Source organism: Martes martes, assembly GCF_963455335.1.
Source record: "Martes martes genome assembly, chromosome: 10".
NCBI classification, from domain to species: Eukaryota; Metazoa; Chordata; class Mammalia; order Carnivora; family Mustelidae; genus Martes; species Martes martes.
Genome location: NC_137898.1, coordinates 44,010,372 through 44,027,260, shown reverse-complemented (window position 1 = coordinate 44,027,260; position 16,889 = coordinate 44,010,372). Strand labels below are relative to the sequence as shown.

The window sequence follows — 16,889 nt, the reverse complement described above, 5'->3', positions numbered from 1 at the left end:
ACCAAGTCGAAGGCACTGAGTCAATTCTGGGTGGAAACACTGGTCTTGAGGGCTGCTGAAAGCTCTGCTCAGTGGCAAAGGTACAGCCTTTAAGGAATTAAAAATGGGGGCGCCTGGGTGGCTCAGTGGGTTAAGCCTCTGCCTTCAGCTCAGATCGTGATCTCAGGGTGCTGGGATCGAGCCCCGCATCGGGCTCTCTGCTCAGCGGGAAGCCTGCTTCCCCCTCCCTCTCTGCCTGCCTTTCTGCCTACTTGTGATCTCTCTCTGTCAAATAAATAAATAAAATCTTTAAAAGAAAAAAAAAGGAATTAAAAATGGAAAACCAAGTGCTACTTCATGATAAATAAGGAAAGGTAAGTGATTTGTGGAGACAAAACTACCATGCCCCGGTGTTGGGAGGGTTAACTGCGCAAGAGAGAGAGGATGGGGCAAGGTTTATTAGTATTAGTTAGTATTGCTAGCAATGGTGTGTGTGCTATAAACATTGTAAGTAATAGTAATGATGACAATACAGTGGGTTTGGTGGACAAGCTCCTTCAAAGGAGTTGGTTTAAGGGGACACAACAGAAAGTGTTCTTGTGGACAAAAGGCCGGTAACTGTATTAGATGAGGCTCTCTAGGCCCTTCTGTAGCTTCTGTAGTCACTGATCCATCCAGCAGAGAAGGGGGGTGGGCAAGGGTGAAGGCATGGGTAAGTGGTAATGGGGATGGCATAAAGGGCTGTCCCCATAAAAAGGACCATCAGATTCCCTACCCTATCTCCCCATCAAGATGCCTACCCGACACCCTGTGCAAGCCTCTCCTTCTATTTTCCTATAATGTCTTTCAAATATAAGCTTTATAGATAAGAAAGCCCAATAAATATCAGTTGAGATGAAGGCTTATGGAATTTGCACCCCAAGGAACAATAGATTCTGGATCAATAAAGTCCTCACTCACACCAAAGTGTGCAATTTTGAGGGATCTGATATTTACTTAGTGACCACTCTGTGCCAGATGCTCTGCTTGGCGCTTTACTTAGATCACCTAACTGAATCCTCATAGCAACTCTAAAGGGTAGGAATCATGTCCATTTCATAGATGAGGAAACTGAGGCTCAGGCAGGGTAAGTATGTGAATCAACCTGTTTCACCAAAGTCCAGACACCATCCTCTCCATGAGGCAGTCTCAATGGAGCCTGCAGGCGCTCTGGGATTTGCACTTCTGGTCTGAGCACCAGAGGGAAGCATGGGTTCTATGGTAGAAGCTCCAGATGAGAGACCAGGCCAGGGGTCAGGTAAGCCATGCTGAGGATTCGCCTACGATCATTGAGGGAGAACACACCTCCTTCAGAGCCAGCCCCAAAGGTTGTCCAGCTTTAGAAATAATCATGGTTTTGATTTTCAAAAATAATACATGCTTATTGGATAATTTAGAAATGCACAAAGAAAATAAAAATTACCATAATCCCACCATGTGGCCTTCTAGTTCTCTCTTCTGTGTGGGTCTGTGCAAATATGTATATATACACACATTCCAATCCAGTGTGAAGCTCACTGCATATACTATTCTGTTACTTTTTTGGCTTAAATATACATCAGGAACGTTTTTCGATGTAATTATAAGTACTTTGCTGCAACATAACTTTTAAGGTCTGCAAAAGTGCTCCGCATGGGATTATTCTATAATTTTTTAAAAGCCTTAATGACAAGAGAGATGGCTAGATCATTTGCCGAGTGTGAGACAGTATAGGGAGCCAGGGGTACAGCGCATGGAGACTCCAGGGGGGTGGAAGGTGCAGGCCAACATGGAATGGGAGATGATGAGCTCCTAGCCACTGGGCATGTACCAGAAGATTCCAACTTTGTGCCCTTCACCCACACTGCAGACACACATCCCTTACCTGTACTGGCATAGCCCAGAGGTTTGGGCACAAGAAGAAAAACCACATGAGCTGGTTGGTGTCGATGGCAACCAGATTGCAGATCTGCGCGGCTGTCATTTCCCCCATGGACAGGTTGGAGGTGGACAGGTGCATAATTTTGTTGTAAATCTTGGTCTGGAAACGAGAGTGGAGTGTTCCACATCTGTCATCATCGTCACCCTAATCCCTCTCCCAGATGCCATGTGTCTACAATGTACCAGTACCTTCTCGCACATTTCCCCATGGAGCCCCAGAGCAGCTCTGTAAGTGGGCACCAATTGGAAAATTAGTGTTACAATTTCACACATGAGGTAACTAAGGCTCAGAGAGGTAAAGGGCTTTGATTATAGATCAAGCAAGTCAGAAGGGCAGCATTCAAATGAGGAATCCACGCCAGCATGGCCAGCTACTTCCCCAGCAAAGCAAGACCTCGCCCTTGGGGACAAGACTTAATTAGCTCTTAAATCTTAAAAGCAGATCTTCACGTCCAGCTGTATTCTTGATTTGCCAGAGGCCAGTGGAGAACATACTTCAGAGCCATAAAAATGATAGAGTGGGGCAGTTGTCTGTATTAATGTGGCTGTCTTCAATCGGGGGCGGGGTATGCTCCAAGGCCAAGTCCTGTCTTAATTGAGCCTTGAAACAAAACAGGCGGTCAGCCTGGGAAGGTCTTAAGTGAGACAAGACATACAAGTGTCGATCAACCCCCCCACCATTGGGAGTCCAGCTACCCTGAGCACCTTTTTCTGTATCTCCAGGGAGGATGGGAGCAGCCATGGTAGTGGGGGAGCTCTGAACCTAAAAGCTCTTTGTGCACAGTGATCATGCCTCCTAGAAAGATGGCAATTTGCAGGTTGTGTGCTCTTAAACAAGGAAAAATGCATTCCTATCTTCAGTGCCCTGGGGATGCCTGCTCTTAAATGAAATTCTATTGTGCATTCGTGATAGGGTGGATTCCCAGCTCTTTTAACTCATCTTTTGTGAAACCCAGGCTTTTTTGAGGATCAGGTTTGCTTAAAGCATGAATCTCTTCTATGTCTTTTTGGGAGTTTATATACACCATGGGTAAAATTTAAGATACTGGTAGTGACATTTTTTGACAGATCTATGTACAGCCCGGGTTATGTGAAGTCAGTCTTGAAAGAATAATAGTAAACCTAGTTTTAGTGAAGTAGGAACATAGAGTATTCTATCAAAGAAAGCATTATTCAGTAAAGACCAGGATATACAGAAATATGCATCTTACTAATATCTGGTGTATGTAAAAAATTATATATCTATTACAAGAATTTTGCTTAATAACATTCATGTAAGAACTGTGGTTATTCTCAAACTCATGAAGATATGGACTCTCATTTATAATTTTATGTAAATCTCTGAAAAAAAAGGTTTGTTTTTCTAATTTGTTTCCATAATCAATGCCAGCATTTTCCTTTCGCAGCATATGAATTTAACTCCCCTGGATTTAGACAGTTTGATAAAAACAATTACATGCTAATACATTTAAAACCCATTTTTGGCTCTTTTAATATAATTGGAAAATACTGGGGCAGAGTAAAATTTATGACATACAAAGAGAAAGACTTAATTACAAACTGTTTGACTATAAAACTCACTGTCGTCTATGGTGGTATGTGCCTGCCAGTCAATGGAAGGGTCTGTGCAGAAGCTGAACAGAAAACCTTTCAGAAAGGTTTTCTGAACTGAGGAATAACTTGGTTCCTCCTAGCTCTGAGCCCCTGTGAATCTCAGAGGGTCTTAGATTTCCTGGGCTCTTGCCCCCATTCTCACAAGATGACATCCCTGAAGAAATGACTCTGTTTTCTCAGAGAAAAACCACTGGAGATGGGCAGTGTGGCCATGTACAGCTGCATAGGCTGTGCACTACACAACTTGCCATTCACAAGGACTATAGTAAGATAACCAGAGTTTGGACCCAGCCCAGCCCATCCCCTTCTCCTCTCAGTCCCTTTTCTGTAAAGCCTCTGATCCTGCCTCCCAAAGGATCGGCTGGTGTTAATAATTCTGAGGAACATTTCTTTCCTGAAGTATGAGGTGTCTTTGGGTTTAGTCACAACTTCTGAGTGTTCTATTGACTTCATGAGATTTTCTGGGTATGGCAGAATCAACTAGTTGTCCCCCAGGATCCATTCTCTCCTTTTCCCAAGAAGATTTTCTAGCAGGACGTACGTGGCTGTCAAGAATAGAGACCACACTTTCTAGCCTCTCTAGCTGTAGTCTTGTGGCCAATTTCTCATCAGTGGGTTGGGAGAGAATATACACAATGTCTCTGTTATGATTTTAAAAGAAGGCAGCGTTCCCTCCTGTTGCCCCACCTTTCTTCTCTTGCTAGTTTAAGTATAGGCCCAATAGTGACAACGTCAATAGTCACCTTCAGCCATAAGACAAAAGTCACGTGAGAAAAACATTCCAGAACGAGCCAATGTCTCTAATGAGCATGTTGCTGCCACACCAGCCCTCAGTGTAAAAACCCTTTTATGCTATTTAAACCACTGTCACACTGGGTCTCCTCATTCCAACCATGGAACCAAAATTCTAAAGAAAACACTAGGGCTTAGACAACTCTTATCACTGCCTTGCTTAAAAGTGCCCTGAGTTCCTCCTGATTTTGATCATCCTCTCAACCCAGTCTGAGAAGGAAGCCACAGGGAGCAGGAGCAAGGACCTAGACCCAAGGGACTTACCGGGCCAGAAAAATCTCTCTGGTTAGGACCCAAGATTTAAGAGCTCAAATCAATATTCGAGGCTATCTAGTTCTAGTATGTCAAACTCGTTTCTTATTTTATTTTATTTTATTTTTTTTGCAACCAAAGAAGACGGGTGACAGACCCCTGGAACAGAATCTGGAGGACTCTGAGTCTGCATGTGCCTTCAGCAGGGAAGAGTAAGATGACCCCTCAGGGATGTCTGTCTCACTCAAGGCCAAGCCACTGACATCGCAGACCCAGTGCCAGGCAGAACCAGCTCTGGACCTCCTACACTTGCCGAGTCCAGCCCAAGGCACTTTCCACTCTTCTATGCAGCTTTGTCAACAGTTATTGTTTCGAAGCACTGCTGAAGGGCAACAACAAAAAATAAACTCACCGCAGAATCATTCTCGAGTGCCTGAGAGGAGGAATAATGTGGCTTTTACTGCGAAGTGAAAGCATCATTAGCCAAGTACCTGTATTGCTCCTCTCAAGTTAATTCCAGTTTCAATGGCGACATAGTAGGATGCTTGCAGAAACGTCCTTTGGAGTAGGAGGGCGAGGAACAGAAGCACGGCTAGGACGTAGGCATTAGCAAGGAACTCTTGGGATGAGACAAAGTAAACCCCGAGAAATTGTATCTGTTGGAAAGAGAATTCGGAGATGGCTGTCACCGTCAGAAAAACGGTCGCCGTTAATACCCGCTACTGTGCCTCAGTGGCCGTTACTGTAGGACCCTCCATGCTTGCAAAGCCTGTGCAGCTGTGTATAAGGGCAAAATCAGACTGATCAATCCAGCTAAACATCCTTCTAGCCACAGGGACGGTTGCCTACACCGTCTTCATCATCCTACCCAGGGGAACGGAGTGTGGCCCAGTTCTATCCTCGTGCCCATAAATATGACTTTCAGCTGTGTGGCTACCAGGCCCAGAGGAGCTCACTCTGAATGGAACAAGAATAAACAGAGTGACTCACAGAGCAGCCAAAACCAGGACTGCTCGAACAAATCCCACAATGTGTGCTCTCTGTTACAGAAAAATCCAGAATGAGCTGAGCTCTTGTCCTACACTCACCAACAGCCAGCTCTGTAGAAATTTCTGGAGAGAAAAGGCCAGTGGGGAAAGTTTAGTGCTCCCAGGTGAGGTGGAAACTCATCACCTATGATGGATTGAGATTTCAGAAGCCCCCTGAGCCTTCTGGGCTCCCAGGACCTCCTTTTAAATTGTCCTCTTGCTACACCTCCAACAAGATCTCAGATGATAAGCACTGGGAAGAAACCCAAACGTTTTGACTCTGTTGCTAAAGATACCAGAAAACAACAGCATGTCTGTTTCCAAATTCAGCATCAACAGCTCCCAGGAAAACTTTGATCCTGATTAAGTCCTTTGCTCCCCAGCAGAACCACATGAATGTTTCCATGAAGACAGCACTCTCCCCTTCCTGAGACTCTGCCCTGAACTCTGAAAGCTATTTGCGGGGTGTGGGAGCTGCTGCAGGGTGAAGGGTGGTGGGAACAAAGTGATGAGAAGGAGTCTGAGGGCACGTCTCTGGCCAGGATCAGGCCCAAGGGGTCAGAAGGCCAAGAGGAGTCTTTCGTAGAGTCAGAAATTACTGGATCGTGGACACAGGGCTTTTGGATGGTAGTAAAGACCTTGCTTCTCGGTTCAACTGGGCCTGCTCAACCAGCACTCACTGCTTCCTGGAACTTACAAATACTTCTCCCTAGCTCTGTGAGACAGGAGACTTTTCCTTTTGGGGACAGCAGGAAGCAGGCACAGAGAGACCATTAAAGCCTCCTAGAGGAAGGCCCACCAAGGCCTGAAGTCCCCGACTCTGGCTCATTTGCCAAAGTACCAGAGGAAAGGCAGAGGGAGAAGGGAGAAGGGAGAAGGAGGTGGGGTGTGTGTGTGTGTGTGTGTGTGTGTGTGTGTGTGTGGTGGGGGAGGGGTGGATTGGAAGCAGCCAAATGGACCTTAAAATTGGGCTGCGGGGGTTGAGACCTGACCTTACAGGGAAGCAAGGGACAGGACACAGTATTTCTCAGATGCAGAACTCCATCCTTACAATGCACCAATGAGGATACCATTATGGGCCTAATTTTATGTACAAGGAAATGGAGTTTCAGCATGATGACGTGGCTGGCTCGAGGTCACATGCTGATAAGGCAGAACACATGAACGTGAACACAAACCTATGTGATGCCAAAAACATCCCTAGATTCACTACCTAAGCCTCACCTGGCCTCTTGACCTGAAGCCTCCTGTTGTCAGCTCTAAGATCGTAGGGGACAGACCCATGGCCACGTGGCTGGTTCCGGGTCAAAGAGGAAGGCACATGGGCTTGGGAAGACCTGGTCCTATTTAACACACTTTGGCAGTCTTCGGTTCTACCATCTTCCACAGACACCCAGCTCTGGAGAATAGAGTCCATCATGTTAAAGCAACAAAGCCCCTCCTGGGAGCTTGCCCCAAGGGAAATCATTTAGTGTCAGGAAATGAAGGTGTGTCTATATCTGGGGTACAGCAGGGGGAGAGGTGAGAAGTCAATGCCACATGCACCCACACGGCATGGCTGGGTATTTTCTGATGCTCATGGGATCAGTGACCGCCACAAAGCAGCATGGAATGCCACAGCCATGTGCTGTCTCACAATTATCAGAAAACACACGGGCTGGAGAATGAGGACTCGAAAAGTCACCTGAAGACAGACGTTGATTAGAGTATGGCGGTATTTGTTAAATACACTCATTATTTGTATATTTTTAGCAAAGCAACTAATTCATTTTTTGCAGCTTTAAAGGAAAAACCTTGACCCCTTCCCCCGACAACACACATACCATTGGGTCAGAAACTGTATTTCTTTGGATCAACTTCTTGTGGCCTCTTAAGATGAAAATCTCCCTGCAGGTCTAAGTCAGTAGGATGTTATTGGACCTCTCTTCAAAGAGACAGCTTAAAGGAGATGGAGCCCAGAATAGCTAAGTTTTTATTAAGAAGTGGGTACCAGGGGTGCCTGGTGGCTCCGATGGTTAAACCTCTGCCTTTGGCTCAGGTCATGATCCCTGGGTCCTGGAATCGAGCCCCACATGAGGCTCCCTGCATGATGGGAAGCCTGCTTTCCCTCTCCCACTCCGCCTGCTTGTGTTCCTGATCTCGCTGTCTCTCTGTCAAATAAAAAAATAAAATCTTAAAAAAAAAAAAAGTGGGTACTAGACTAGCCAAAGAGACCCAGGTTCTTGCCCAAGGAAGGCAGGCCCTGGGAAGCTTTAAATGGGTGTGAAGGCACGGACATTGCCCAACACCTTGAAGGCTGGAGAGAAAAGGCCGAGGACTTACAACTTAGACGTCTGGTGGGAGTTAAATGCTTCAGAAGATCAGGTGCCCTAGCGTCACACTCTCATAAGCTTCTCAGGGAAGAAACTGTGTTTGTTTCCGGGGGTTTCCCAAGTAGTGCTCAATACATACGTTAAATTAATCAATGCATATGATCTTCCTCTCTCATCTACTTTCTCTATAAGTTATACAATTCCCCATTTCGTAGTTAAGCCGGTTCATTGCACAGGTAGGACTAGAACCTAGCACTCGTGACTCTACTGTTCTGACTCCCGCTGTCCTTGCCTGGCCAGAGGTATGACTGGAAAGGGCCCCTTTCCTTGTTCTCTAGAGCTTAGTGGACAGGGATCATGTGGGCTTTTGCTTCTTACTTGGGCAGGAGCCAGAAGATTAATTACACATAGGTCCCAGCCCTGGAAGGCCCTGGGTAAAAAAACAGTGACAACCATCTTTGACCATTCATGCACCAACATACCCACCCTTCCATTCACAACCATTTAACAAGGTGGTTTCGAGCCTGGACTTAGAGGTTAACCATATCTGAGTTTGAATCCTGACTCACTCTATATTAGCCACGGTGTCCTTATGTAAGTACCTCAATCTCCCTGAGCCTCAGTTTCCTCACTGTAAAATGAGGCCATGAAAGGTTTCTACCCAGAGAATTATTGTGAGAATTCGGTGTAACAATGGAGATAAAAATATCTAGTAAGCATACACACACAGTAGGTGATAACTTCTGTATGATTCCCTGAAGAATCATGGCTCTTGTGCCCCCTGCGTGTCAGGCATGGAACTGGGTTCTGGGCACGAGGAGGTCCGGTAATGCGGTTCCTGTCTTAGGGGATTCAGGTCGAGTTGGGAAAGAGACAAGGGGTGTTCGATGGTGCAAGCCCAGGGTGTTATGGGAGCACAAAGGAGGGGCATCTAATCCAACCAGAGGGAGTCTTCCTTGGAGAAGGTGATGTCTTAAATGAGTCCTGGGGGCTGAGATGGGCTAGTGAGATGAAGGGAGGCATGCCGGGCCAGAGCAGCTGTGTGGGCACTGTCATGAAGAGACCAACCCACACACTGACATCAGGAAGTCACAGAAAGGCATATTAATTCACACAGTCACCCACAGTGATAGCTACAAATACGTGTATCCAAATGAAGACACAGACACACACGGAAAAAGATACCGAGAGACACAGGACAAATAGAAGGACATATACACCGAATTACAAACAGTTCCCGGGAGAACTCATTCAGAACGAACACATATACACTCACGAACCCACACACGTTTCCCCTCTGCAGTTAGGCTTTTGGAAGCTTTGGCACTCAGACCAAACCCATACTGTTCTTTCTCTGCTCAGCTGACAGCCTTGAGCAGGGTTTGGCCGGTCTTTATGAACCCAGCTCCCTGGCCCTGCAGCCAGATCACTGACAGCCCTGGCAGGTGACAGATTGTGGGTATGGGTTAGGCGGGAGAGGGGGCTGGAGAGACAGAGGTCATGGGCTGCTCCCAGCCTGGGTCCCAGCTTTCCCTGGAGAGTGGCAGAGGGGACAGGAGCGTGGAATTAAAGAAGAAATAATGTTTGTCCTCGAGGATGCCAAGGGCAGTGTGATTCTTGCCAACTGTGAGTGTCCTGGAAAGGGAAGAGAGGACAGGGCGGCCACTGACAATGAAGTAAACAATGGCGCCCCGCTGTGCAGCCTGCCACAGCACGGATGGAGGCTGAGCTGAAAGAAGGGCCTTCTCCGCAGAGAGGGTTGTGCATGGAGAGTTTCCTCGTAGGCTCATAAACACCAGAACGGCACCTGTCTCTTTGGGTGGGAGCTGCTGGGAGGCAGGGGGATGAACTAGATGACCTCAGTAAATGACTCCTTTCCCCATTTTCTGGAGCCAGAAGCCTAAATGAGAATTAAGCCATATGGCAGGCAACCACACGATTGAGGATTCTTTGTTGCTGACACTGGAAACTTATATTTATTTTCACCTCTCATTTCGATGTCTGTAATTTGCTGATTGCATTTGGGCTGCAGGAAACAAATATTAGATCTGATAAGGCCTGCTGCCTCCGAGGTAAGGGCCATCTATCTCCGGGATTTATGGACTGACAAAGAACCTGGACAAGAGCATTCCACTGAGAGGGCAATAAATCCCAGGGTTGGTATATAAATAAAGAGAGAGAAAAAAAAGAGGTGTTCAGATGAACCACAATTCGAAGGGTTGTTCTCCCCACCTCTGTGGCATATCTTGCCTCAGAGTTCTCTCTAGGAGAACCCCACCAGCATTTTGGGAAATGTAGGAAGAAGACAATGACGTGAACAAGCTGAGAAGGGCTCTGACTAGTGTCGCTTCCTTCCTCAGACCAACAGTGGGCTCTTGCTGCTGTGGGATTGTCCATGTAGAATATTCTGGAGTCCTTTACAGTCAGACTAGAACTGAAGGTGACACTCTTGTAGACAAGAGAACTCGTCCTTTCCCCTCTCTTTTTGGTCCAAGTACAGTTCAGAGGCTCGAAAGCCAGAGAAGGCCTCAAAAGCCATCAAGGTCTAAATAAGCAAGAAGAGTCCTCATGTTCCTGTTGAACTAGAAATCTGCCCCTCTGAGCCTGGCTAACTCTTACTCCTATGTCAAGGCCCCATGACAATACTTGGCCCTTTATGAAGCTGTCCATGACCATTGGCAGAGTTAGTCACTCCCTCTTCCCACAGTTCCCTATATATACCCCCTAACAGCAGTGCTGAACCCAAAGTAGAAAAATCTTTTATTTAGATTTCTCTCCTCCATTGGATTTCACAATCCTTGGAGCCAGAAGTGAAGGCTTGATAATAGTAAGTCAATTTAGCTTGACAGTTCTAAGCGCCCACACTCTGGAGTGGAAGAGACTTGGATTCAGATCCCGAGTCTGTCACACAACAGCTGAAAAACCCTAGGGAAAGTTACTGAACCTCTCCACGCCTCAAGTCCCTCATCTGTAAAATGGGTATAAAATACCTACCTCATGAGTTGTATGGTATGTGAATGATATCCCAATAACTATTACCAAAATAAATAAATAAATAAATAAATAAATAAATAAAATAAAAGGACTGACCCTAAAAGTTTGTGCTAGGCATGAAAGGAGACAGCATCTCAGTAACTCCCACAAGCAGCCAGGCATGCGTTAATGGTCAGCACGTGGCTGTTATTGTAATTAATAGGCCCCATCATAACCACGGCCTCTGGATTGCCACAGCCCAACCCGGGCCTGGCACACAGTAGGGTTCAATGAATGTTTGCTGAATAAATCAGAGAAACAGACTTGGTGTGCCTCATATTCCTGACCAGAAGTGCCCAGTTAATTATACCCCTGGGAAAAATTAATATGAACCTCCTGAGGGTTAAATGCTCTCCACGGTCCTAGAGCCAGTAAGATGAATAGCAGGGCGCGAGGGAGTGCCATGAATCATCATGATCCCCAATCAGCAATTCTCGGCAACATTTTTGGACCGTTTGTGGTTAAAAGTTGGTAATGATATTCCCGCTGGGAAAATAAAACTCTGAGTCTTGTTAGAGGAGAGAAGTTTTCCATTTTGTGACCAGCTAAATCTAAGTGGCGGCAAAGAAACAGATGAAGGAATTAAGTCCCCCGCCCCCAACCCCAGAGTGGAGGCTATGGCCCCAAGCAGGGAAAAGAAACCCCCAGAAAGGTCACTGCCTCTTTGGTCCAACAGATTTCAGTCTGGAGCATCTTTAAAGCTGAAAAGGCCATTAGAGATCATTTAGTCCAATGAGTCAAGTGATTTTAAGCCATGGAATCCTTTTGTCAAAGAATTTTTAATGGAAGAGTCCAATATATTCATAAAACTGGGGCAGCTTTGAGTGAAATCTGAAACTGGGGGGAGAAACCCAGGGAGGGTCCCCTCGCCCCTCACCCCTGACAGCAGCCTCCAAGAAGCACCTGTGGGACAGTTATCTGAGTGCACAAGGATGATGTAAATGAAAGACAACATATCCAACAAATCCGAGGAGCCTAGGCGCTGGTAAACGAATGCACATTCTACAACTTTCTGAACAACTAATACTCAGGAGAGGTGTCATGGCAGTGATGGCATGGTGAGGAGAGCGGGGCGCCATAAATCTTCCTGGGGCACCAGCTTGCCTCCTGGCATTTCTGTTAACCGGATGCAGAGCATCTCCTAGAAGGAGATATCGCCAAGGGATTTGTGCGAGTGTGGGGAGCTGACTCAGGGCAGCCCGTTGGCCTCTTGCCCATTCTCGTGTACAAGGGAAAATCTCCCAAAGGGTGCTCTGTTCTCCCCTTGGGGTGGCCTACCTTGGGCTGGGAGACGCTGTTCTCCTTCCCAAGGTGGTCCACGATCCCGAAGATGCACAGTGGCCCGGCGAAGCCCAGAAGGTCAGCCAAGATGCGAAAAGTGCTGCTCAGGACCAGGCGTCTCCCAAAGGCGTGGCAGAGCGCCTGCCAGATGGCCCGGGCCCCTTGCGTGCTCTGCGAGTCCTTCTGCTGCCCAGAGAGAACCCACGGCCAGGTTAGAGGGGCCAAGGGCCCGTTCAGGGCAGGGCCCAGCCTCCCAGGAAGCCCCTGGCTCCTGCTCCCTGGGGAAACCCAGTGACCACACTTGTTGCAAACAGGTGAACCCCAGGAAATCACTGAGTTGCCAAGTGCACAGTTAGGTAGGCCCTATCAACACGAGCATGGTCCAGATGGGGAAACTGAGGCCAGGTGTGCCATCAAGGTCACACAGCTGTCAGGGACGATATGATGAGCACAGCACTGCAATGAAGAAGTGGCATGTGGCCCGCTCATTCATCACCACCTGTGACTGCGTCTGTCTCAGTGTCTCCCCATTAGTGCAGAGGCAGTGAAGGAACACGGACCTGGGCATTGGGAGACTGGCTCCACCTATCAGCTGTTGCCCAGCTCTGGGCAGGTCACGGCTTTCTTGGGGCCTCCATTTCCATGGCAGTGAGTTAAGGAGACCCCGGCCTTGTTCAGCTTCTAGAGCTCTTGGAAGTATCAGGCCACTTAATCCCACCTTATAAAATGGTTGAAAATTCCCACCTTTCTAGTCACTGAGCTCTAGAAGGAACTACATAGGACATGAGGGAATTCAGTGGGATCACTTCCCTTCTTGAGGCCTCAGTTTCCCCATCTGGACAATAAAGGTATTTTTTCAGATGACCTAAACTGTAAGGGCTATTTCAGCTGTGACTGTCCTATGAATCTTCTAGACTTGTCCTGGTTCACTGTGTGACTTAGGGCAAGCCTCTTCCCCTCAGTGGGCCCTACTGGGGGTTTGACCTGATGCCTTCTGAGGTCCCCATCAGTATGTCCCCAATTCTAACCTGGAGGGAGGGGAATGGATGGTGTAGCAGGGTCCCCACTGACCGCTTGGGTGTCGAAGGCCTCACAGAGCCGCCGGTAGTTGGTGAGGGCCCTCATGGCAATGGGCAGCTTCCCAATGGCTCGGAGATCAATGGGCTTCTTGTGGGCAGTCTTGATAAAAGCATTCATCCACCAGTAGGTGCCTTTGGACAGCAGGTTCACAAAGGGCTGCAGGAAGCGTACCCCCAAGTCCTGTAGGTCCTCAGGAGGCTTCACCTCCCTTGGTGACTTGAAGAAGATATATCTCTGTGGGGCACATGGGTCACCGGGGACAGGTAAATGCAACTTCTCACCCCTCTCCGCTTTGCCCCAGAAAAGACTTGGGGTTGTGACATCCCACCCTTGACCCTGACCTCTAACATATGGGGCCATCTCTTGCCTATTCTCAGAAGGATCACTCCACACCTGTTGGCTACCAGGGCCAGGGGCCTCCTGACTTGAACCTCTTCCTTGAGGTCTACTCTGAATCCTCTTGACTTGGGTTGGGTTGAGTTGAAGTTGGATTGGGGAAGAGCAGAAATCTCCAGATACCATCCCATGGATCCCAGATCTGAGGACATGAACATGTTTCATGCTGGGTTTGCAGAACATGCAGTCATGCAAACCTTGGCTCAAATCCTGCCTCCTCCACTTACTAGCCAGGTATCTTTGGACAAATTCTCATCTAAAATGTCTCCTTGTCTAAAAAGTAGGTGGTAGTTGCATCCCTGGGGTGCTGTGAGGGTCAGATGAGGCAGGGAATGTAGTTAGTTGGCCTCTGTGCCCTGTACATCACCAACTAAAACAGGGGTGTCAGAGAAATGCAAATTCAAGTAGTACTTCATACTCATCACTCAAATGGGGCTGGCCCATTGCTCACTGGAGGCAGGGAGAGGGTTTTCTTATTCATTGCTGGTAGATTATAGTCTTTCTGGAAGGCAATCTGCAACACTGATTGAAATTTAAAACACACAGTCCATTTGAACTAGCAGCTCCACTCCTTGGAATCTCTCCCACAAAAATAAAAGCACTGATACATAAAGATATAAATCTGTTTAATACACCATAATTTGTGAAGGCAGAAACTTGGCAGTGAACTGAAGGCCCATCAATTGGGTAATGGCTGAAGAAATTATTGCTCATCTACATGACGGAATATTATGCAGCCATTAAGAAAACTAAATTAGCCGTACCAGACTTGGAGGGAGTCCTAAGAGAGATCTGCTGGGTGAGGAAAAACAAGATGTAGAAACTGTGTATAATACGATCCTACTGTTAAAAAATTAATACTGAGAGGAAAAACCCTTTACTCTTACATGTGTTGAGAAAAAAGAACCTTAAATAGATACAAACATATGGTATTCTATTAATAAAACCAAGAGTGGAAGGGTACATATGAGGTTGCTAATCGGGGTTGCCTGGGGAGGGAAATGTCTGGGGAGTGTAGAATAGGGGTAGGGGAGAGACAGAAAGGGGGTAAACAAAAATGATAATGAAACAAGACCAAACACACGCATGCAGCCACATTCAGGTATATGAATAACTGTATGAACACATTAAAATAACTCCCCTCCCCCAAGACAATAACAACAACAAGAGCAGAGCTCAGAAAAGCCAGCACTCAAAGCTCTTTTCCCTCTCTATGGGATTAAACCTAGAGTCTTTCAACCTTGGCTAACACTTCCTGTCATTTCCATTAGCTCTGGGAGCTTGGGGTAGAGGGCAGGTAGACCAGAAGGAATATTCCTCTTGAACCTCTCCCACAGGTCTCAAATCCCCTTTGGGGCCTGCTAAAAGAGGCTGGCTCCTTCTAGGGCTCAGCTAAGAAGCAGGGTGGGGGCCCCACACCCAGGGACAGGACACTGATCGGAGGTGGCCCCCTGGCCCCGGTGTGTGCTGAGGTGGGTGTTGGGGTGGCCCCGTAGTGGCCCACTTACCCTCACCCTGATGACATTGACCTCCACCAGGAGCAGCATCCCATAGAGGACCACCAGCAGCCCAGTGAGGCAGAACCGCAGCTGTGAGAAGCTGATGGAGTGGTCATAGAACTTGACGAACTTGATGGTCTTGGTGATGAAGGCCAAGGTCCAGTAGACTAGCAGGGCTGTGGGCAAGAGCATGTGCATTAAACCATTCAAGATGGGTACGCTCAAAACGTTAATAATCTGGTAGATCAAGCCGTCTTGTAAGTCTGCCAAATTTCTCTTTTACAGTAATTAATAAATTATTTTCTTGGTTTACTAAGTTGTGGGTGCTGTGCCACGTGAGCACTTAAAGTACTATCTCACTTATTCCTTACAATCACCTTGTGAGGGGAGAGCTGCCAGCTCCCTGACTGGACAGATGAAGGAAGCCAGGCTCAGGGACCTGACCAGACAAGTGGTAGATCCAGGCTGGGCTGCCCTGGAGCCCATGGCCGGTGGCTCCATCCTGTAATGGTTTGCTTGTGGGATTTCCAAGGTGGAACGATTTTAAAGGTTCTTCAATCTGCTCTTTCATTTTACAGATGAGACAACTGGGACCCCAAAGAGGGGGTGACCTGCCCAAGCTCCCTGCAAGCTTGAGTGTGCCCAGGCCAGAGCCCACAACAGCAGGACAAAACTCCTCATGGAGCCTGAGGGGCTGGGGGTAGAAACAAGTCAGTCACAGTTCTGTGTGCATAGTGTGTATAGTGGTTAGAGCTGGGCCCTGCAGCCAGATATAGCCGGGCTCAGATCCTGTACTTCAACAGCTGTGTGACTGCGCATACGTCCTTTAACCTAACTGAGCCTCAGTCTCTTCACCCATAAAATGGGGATAATAATAGTACTCCCTCAAAGGTTGTTATGAGCAATGTATGGAAAGCATTTGGCACACAATGGGTGCTCTTTGGACATCAGCTGTTAATACTGTCATTGTCTCCAGATTTCACACCTGGGACCATAAACGTCGGAAGCTAATTTCTAAATTCTCACCACCACCACCTGCTAAACCACCGCTCGTTGGCAACAGGAGAAAGCAGTGATAACTAGCCCCCCTTTAGGAGATGCGTTAGTGTGGGCAGCTCTTTCCCCCTCGCTCCCTAGAGCTATATGCAGACGAGGTCAGCCTGAATGCCCTAGAGCTCCTCTCTAGTGGGACCACAGAAGAGACACTTTCACCCTGCCCTTCATCCGTAGGTGGGCCTGGTCACATGAATGCAGGGCATCTCTTGGAGACCAAAGCTGAGGTCTGCCCCAGCCTAGGTCTGGGTTAAGGACTACGCCAAGGTGTGCACTTGCCCAGGGAGGGACAAATGCCCTCTGTCTCGAGTCCCTGGGTGAGGGCATTAGGAGAGAGGGCAGAAGCATCTGTTTTCTGTGTGCTGCCCACCTCTGGCCCAGGACTGGGACAATATTCCCCTCAGCTTGGTGTGGTCCCCAGGTCACAAGGATCCCACAGCTGGAGGCCATCACGCTACCTTCACACCTACACTCAAAGTGTCAGAATCCAAGCGTCAGAACATTTTTGGTCTTCATGAGGGTCACCTACGGGGCCCCAGACTTGAAAATATGCCCCACATGGGTCCTAACAGATGTGGTTTGATTTGCTCTTCATAACAACCCTGTGACAT

General features: G+C 47.6%; 1 protein-coding gene across 1 annotated transcript in view; it reads right to left on the bottom strand.

Annotated features, from left to right (window-relative positions):
* The window catches only part of ABCC8 (ATP binding cassette subfamily C member 8), a 73,226-nt gene that overhangs the window by 47,259 nt on the left and 9,078 nt on the right, over positions 1-16,889 (bottom strand). Inside the window, exons 4-8 of the mRNA XM_080815601.1 lie at positions 15,235-15,401; positions 13,322-13,564; positions 12,248-12,436; positions 5,088-5,252; positions 1,883-2,038 (exon numbers count right to left, since the gene is read on the bottom strand). Of these exons, the coding sequence (XP_080671727.1) occupies positions 1,883-2,038; positions 5,088-5,252; positions 12,248-12,436; positions 13,322-13,564; positions 15,235-15,401 (920 nt within the window). The remainder of the gene's footprint in view (positions 1-1,882; positions 2,039-5,087; positions 5,253-12,247; positions 12,437-13,321; positions 13,565-15,234; positions 15,402-16,889) is intronic.